This window comes from Scomber japonicus, chromosome 22 (genome assembly GCF_027409825.1).
Source record: "Scomber japonicus isolate fScoJap1 chromosome 22, fScoJap1.pri, whole genome shotgun sequence".
In the NCBI taxonomy this organism is placed as follows: domain Eukaryota; kingdom Metazoa; phylum Chordata; class Actinopteri; order Scombriformes; family Scombridae; genus Scomber; species Scomber japonicus.
In genome coordinates, this window is record NC_070599.1 from 19347908 (window position 1) to 19354151 (window position 6244).

Sequence of the window (6244 nt, forward strand, 5' to 3'; positions counted from 1 at the left end):
TTGGTTATTTTTTCTGTGTCATTGGCAGAGAAGAAAGTTCAGATGATTCAAATATTTCAGTTTTTTCTTTCATTACATCAATAATGTCTATTTTAAACTATATTCCACAACACTTATTCTAACTCAGTGTTTAATCATAGCACAATGGCTCCCAGCAGGCCAACAATGTTTTCTCTATTTCTATAATTACACCGAGATAACAGATTGCAACCCAACATGTCCTCTATGATCACCATGCACTCCAGAATGATTCATAGAAACATTTTCTAACACAGCAGGACATAATTTGTCTGCACTTTCCAAAACTGTCACACCACTGTTAGAAAATAATGATCTTTTATGGTGTGACAGCACCACGGTAATGGCCTGGTCAGGGTTTAGTCACAAAAACCACTTGGTTAGGATTAAAATCATAGTCTTGGTTAAAATGATCACTTTGTTAAGGTTTGAAAAATGCAGTGTCATCATGGTAACTGGAAACATTACAGGGTTATGGTCACAGGGTTAGGGTTAGGGTAAGGTTTAGTTGGGTTGTTTAATTGTTTTTAAGACAACCATAGCTCTGAACTCCAGTTAGGGTTAGTTATCTAAACATTTCTGTTCAAGGATCCTTTCCTGTCAGCCTGCCACCAACGCTGCCAACTTTTCAAGACTAAAAACTGTTTTTGGCCCTCCTGTCTGTATCTGGGTTCAGATAAATATAGTGACACAATGGGAGCTGGCATTCATTTACAATGACTTTGAGTACAATTTAACATTAGACATTAGATCTAGAATAATAAAACATACAAGATTTTTTTTAAAACACAAAAAACACCAAAGTATTAATTTTCAGAGTGATTTGTCAAGAATTACAAGTGGTTCCAAGCTCATTACAAACTCAAAGTTGCTGTGATACTCAGTGAAAGTTAGTCATCAGACTGAGTATGATGTTGCCAAGAGGAGCAGTTTTCCAATAAGGACCTTGTACTGTAGATAAAATAAAATAAATATGTATGTTTATCACATCTCTCAGACAGAGAGGACCATCCGACTTTTTCATACAAGATGCAATGATGAGAGCTATAAACATCAGCAATAACAAACATAAGAGTAGAATGATAAACAACATCTAAAGGCTTAAGAGAAGAGGCAGAGGTATGCACTATAGTATATTTGCAATTCAGTGCATGGGACAATTTTATCATATAATTTTTATTGATTTTTGATCATGAGATGTCTGGTTTTTTTACTCTAAATTAATTCTCTTGGAAGTAGTTGTGGCATGTTAAAACCAACCTGCCCCTGCAGTACTCCACTTATGAAAAATACTGACAATGTAAATAAATAAAGAGATTAAGAAAGAATTATATTATTCTGAGGCCCCATCGCAACTCATATATGATGTACTACTACATGAGTTCAGCCAAGCATCAGCCTAAGTTCTAATAGGATACAGGTTGGACAACAAAATTTCGTCTTCATTATTGCGATATTGATAAGATAAGATTGGTAAGAACACATTAAGAAATGTACCTGAAATATTGCCTGCTTCATTGTATTTCATGTTATTTGATAGTTTGCATGGAACACATTCACTTTTACAGGTCCAATGCTACAGCCAATGTTTCTGATGTCAAACTCTAGTTTTTTGGATGTACTGGAAACATCTTTTTTAAATGTTACTTACTAATGAATACTCGCTTGTCATACAGTATAGTGACACAATGGGAGCTGGCATTCATTTACAATGACTTTGAGTACAATTTAACATTACTAAAAAGATCTAGAATAATAAAAAATACAAGACTAAAATGTTAATACAAGATTTGAAAAAAACCAAAAAAAAAACCCAAATCAATTAAAACAGGTAAAAACTTAAAAAGCTGAGTGGTTATAGATTTTAATTGACAAAGGGTTACCAAAGTATTAATTTTCAGAGTGCTTTGTCAAGAATTACAAGTGGTTCCAAGCTCATTACAAACTCAAAGTTGCTGTGATTCTCAGTGAAAGTTAGTCAAGAAATGTACCTGAAATATGCTTCATTGTATTTCATGTTATTTGATAGTTTGCATGGAACACATTCACTTTTATTGCTACAGCCAATGTTTCTGATGTCAAACTGTAGTTTTTTGGATGTACTGGAAACATGTTTTTTAAATGTTACTTTACAAATACTCGCTTGTCATACAGTAGCAAGTCAACTGTGCCAATTAATCACAGCAATATTATAAAGACAGTAAAAAAACAGGGCAGGACTATGTTGTCTGAAAATGTGCAGTCCTGAGTTTATTACATCTGCCACAGATGTTGAGAAGACCCAAGTCCTTTGAGGTTAATTTAAATATAAACATTATTTTATTGTATATTGAATGTTTAAAACATGAGTAATACATATTCTTATAAATGTATGCTTAAATAAAGGCCCTTGAATTGCCCGTATTCCACCCGCAAATTATTCTTACACTGTGAACACAGACACACATGCAAGTGATCCATTTCATATAGTAATGACAACAACAAACAGAATTGGTTTTAAAATATTTTTGTCTTTCATTTTTAATATGAGAGTAGAAACAAATCATTTTGTATTTTTTTACTATCCAGTCTTTGAATAGTTTTCCAAGATTTTCCAAGATCGTAAGACTGTCCAGTGAGTTTAGGCTTATTCTCTCTCTGTTTGTTTGTTCTCCTCTCCAGTAGAAAACATTTCATTGTTGGATTACAGTAAATTGGAGAGTATGAGAAAGTATGGTATATGAACCATGGTCTTTGACATTAAGTACAAAATGTCATGTGAGTTAGCGTCTATTAGCCTCTTAGCTACATTCATTGTAAACTTCAGAGGTGAAAGATGAGCAGATTTTAATTCAGTAACAAAGGACATATAACACATTATCATTTTAAACTGCAATCCTGTTCGTCTTCAGAGATGAAAATCCTCTGCTTCATAAAATTCTCCTTCCCTGACTGACATTAAAAGCTCCCCATAGGGTCATTATATTTGTCCCTCACAGGAAACCATACAGGACGCAGGAACCGACGCAGGAACCGTGTTTACTAAATCTGGTACTACTTTTGGGTTTTGCCATTATTGGCTTAAGCATAGTGAACCGAATGGTAGTAAACATTTATTCATCATCGTCGTCATCGTCGTCATCATCATCGTCGTCGTCATCATCATCGTCGTCGTCGTCATCATCATCGTCGTCATCATCATCGTCATCATCATCATCATCATCGTCATCATCGTCATCATCATCGTCGTCATCATCTTCCTCTTCGTCATCATCATCTGGATCAATCTTTCCGGACAGAACGTCCTCAACCCACTGCTCCAGCTCGTCAGCTGTTGGCATGTCATCTTGGTCGTCCATCTCCAGCCACACACTGTCAGCCTGCCAGTGAAAGACACCGAAATATTTAGTGTGAAGGCAAATTACTTCCACAAATGCATACTATAACATAATGCCAATCGCAAAAATGGACGGATGGACACATACTATGAAATATCTGAAGACCTCAATTACACTGTGTGATTTTGGACTATTTATAGGCCAAAATTAGCATTCAATTGGTTCTACTAACAAGTATTGTCAGTGTGGCCAAATCCCGATAAAGCCTCCAGTGCCAGAGAGATCCACTATTAAATACACACAAACAAGCCACATGGTTTCATGTGGCTTCATGGATGACATGTTCCGTCATTATGCATAACACAGTCACTGCTTTTTGTTTTGACTCAAGCCCACATACACTGTTCTGCTTAAATAACCAAATGTGTACTAATCCACTCCTTAAATAGGCCCCAAAAACTGCAGTGCCCATCTGATGTAAGAAATTACTGAGCATTTTTCAAAAAATCAACTATACCAATTTTTTAAGATTCATAAGAGCAAAGTAGCTTAGGGCTGAGAGTCATTGACAGACTAGTAAACTTTTGATTTTATTATTTTCATGGGATTTGTTGATAATAAGAAAACTATACAACAATACCATCCTCTTCAACTTTTGTTTGGAGACCCTGGTATTGTTTTAGTGTTTTAATGATCTTTTACTAAAGATAATTGTTTTAAATGTATTGATTGAAAGTTAAGTGCACCAGTTCCTAATTTTAACATTTTGTCAGCAATGCAAGGGATTAGACAGGTTACTTACATCCTCAACATCAACCACACCAATCTGAGGAGAAGACAAGTCAATGCGGAAGGTCTTCTCCCAGTATGGAACCAGCTGAAAGTAAGATGCAGATCGGTCAAGTTAGCCATAAATGTGCCATTACAATCATAGAAAAAATACTGCAAAAGTGGAGGAAAATAAATCAAAAGTAAATTATTTCTAATAATTGCCCAGTAGCTTATTTCTGGTTTAATGGGAAGTATTTGTACCAGGGGGAAATCGTCAGGATCGATCCAGATGATGCTGAGGTTAGGGTTATCTGTGTTTTCACGTGCCACCTCCTTCAGGATTTCCAGAAACTCAAAACCGTCTAGGAAAAAAAGTTCAAAGGTCAGGTACAGTTGTCGGAAAGGTAAATAGCACTTTGTAAATTATCAGTATTAACCTGGGTCATCTTCCTCAGCAAAGGCAACAATATGCTCTCCATCAATGTCATCCTCCTGTGAGCACAAAAAAGGGATAAAACCAGGCTGCCCTATGTTTTCACTCTAAATTGACTGCTAGAAATTTAAGTTTTATTGGGTAAAAACAAACGGTTCAATAATTTTAACTGTCAGACATCTTACCCAGATTTCATACATGCTGTGGGGCTCAAGTTTCCTCAGAGTTGGCCTGAAACATTAAAGAATTGAAAATCAAACCGAGAGATAGTAAGAGAGTCTTGTTTGAAGATATGATGGTGCCATTTTGATTGTCAAGTAGTGGTACTCAATGAACATATGACTAGAGGGAGATATACAACAAACCTCAGTCATCACACCTCAATGAAAAAACTATAGGTGATCGTTAACATTTTTTGCCTAAAAACTTACAGGTCACCATGGATGTGTTTCAGCCAGTGTTATTTTAGTATGGTGTCTCAAAGAGTCTTACCTGTCATGCTGTTCAATGTATTCGACAAGCTCAGCCTCAGTGTAGGGCTTTCCTGGGATGGTGACGGATTCCTCCATGAATGGCTCATAGAAGTCAACTTCATTCATCTTCAGCTTCAGTTTCTTGCCGATCTGAAATAATATGAGGAGAAATAAAACCTTTGTTTGTTAGCCTTTTTCTCCAATTGATAAGACATTGTCCACCCTAACCACTATGCACAACACTCATTTTGGAACATTTTGTGAGATTGATTGCACTTTTAGCGCACACAGACATATATTATACACTACTTGATCTATTAATAAGACATGATTAAGACACCTAATATTGATTAGTAAATCATTCTGCAAAATACAGCTTCAATATATTCAGGTCTGTTGTAGCTGTTGTAACATCACAAACTAACGTCTTTACAAGCCCATCAAATTACTTTGCCCTCCTCTGATATTCATCTTTCAACCAAATCAAGACCATTTTGTGCATGCAAATCCACGCAAATAGTGAACAATCCATTTAAACCTTGGGGTCAAATGTGGCATAGAACTTGACGAAGGGGTGGAACTCCTCAGCAGCATCATCATACTCAATGTAGTCTGGTAAACATAAGCAAAAGAAGAAAAGAAAAGAAAAAACCTGCATGTTTCAGCCAGTAATAGCAATTTCTTAGTGTCACAAGTTGATTTTAAGAGTGATTGATCTGTCAGATTGAAGCTCTGGGGTCAACGTACGAGCAGATTTCTCGCTCTTGAAATAGCCGACCAGCTTGATGACCTCATCAATGTTGTGGAAACCTTTGAGCTCACGCTCGTTGTCAATGATCTCCACAGGGTCTTCAATCACCTGACAAAAGACAGGAGACAAACACATAATAATAATAAAATATTTGATGGGTGACATAATTATAAGGCAGTCTGCTTGAATTAACACAAGTATGTTCAATAGGGTTATCTTGTGTATGAATTCTACCATTAGAAATGTAACTGAACTATAGTCTAAGTCCCCCCCTTTGACTATAAATTACTTACATCATAGAGAAATTCAACCAGAGTGTCAGATGCCAGCTCTCCATCGTACTCAATGATCTCATCGTCAGCAAAGATGTAGATGCTCTCTACCTCGTCCAGACCTGGTGAGAGAAAAGCAGTGTCCCACACATTAATTTATTTGTGGCGGCCCGCCAGGAAAGAATTACGTCCGCCACGAATAGATTTTT

General features: G+C 36.3%; 1 protein-coding gene across 1 annotated transcript; it reads right to left on the reverse strand.

Moving 5' to 3' along the window:
- Positions 1-2666: 2666 nt before the first annotated feature.
- On the reverse strand, positions 2667-5898 carry LOC128383523 (calsequestrin-1-like). Its single transcript, XM_053343133.1, has 8 exons — positions 5760-5898; positions 5551-5624; positions 5032-5162; positions 4725-4770; positions 4544-4598; positions 4368-4468; positions 4138-4212; positions 2667-3377 (listed from the first exon to the last, which is right to left on the reverse strand). The coding sequence occupies exons 1-8, from the start codon at positions 5896-5898 to the stop codon at positions 3111-3113; spliced, it is 888 nt and encodes a 295-aa protein (XP_053199108.1). The 3' UTR covers positions 2667-3110.
- Positions 5899-6244: the final 346 nt, after the last annotated feature.

Excerpts from the sequence above, each read along its gene's own strand:
- LOC128383523 (XM_053343133.1), bottom strand. The coding sequence starts at position 5,898 with ATGTGTTTGTCTCCTGTCTTTTGTCAGGTGATTGAAGACCCTGTGGAG. Across the intron at positions 5,163-5,550 it reads ATGCCACATTTGACCCCAAG|ATCGGCAAGAAACTGAAGCT; the intron begins GTTTAAATGGAT and ends ATATTATTTCAG. Across the intron at positions 4,771-5,031 it reads TACATTGAACAGCATGACAG|GCCAACTCTGAGGAAACTTG; the intron begins GTAAGACTCTTT and ends TTAATGTTTCAG.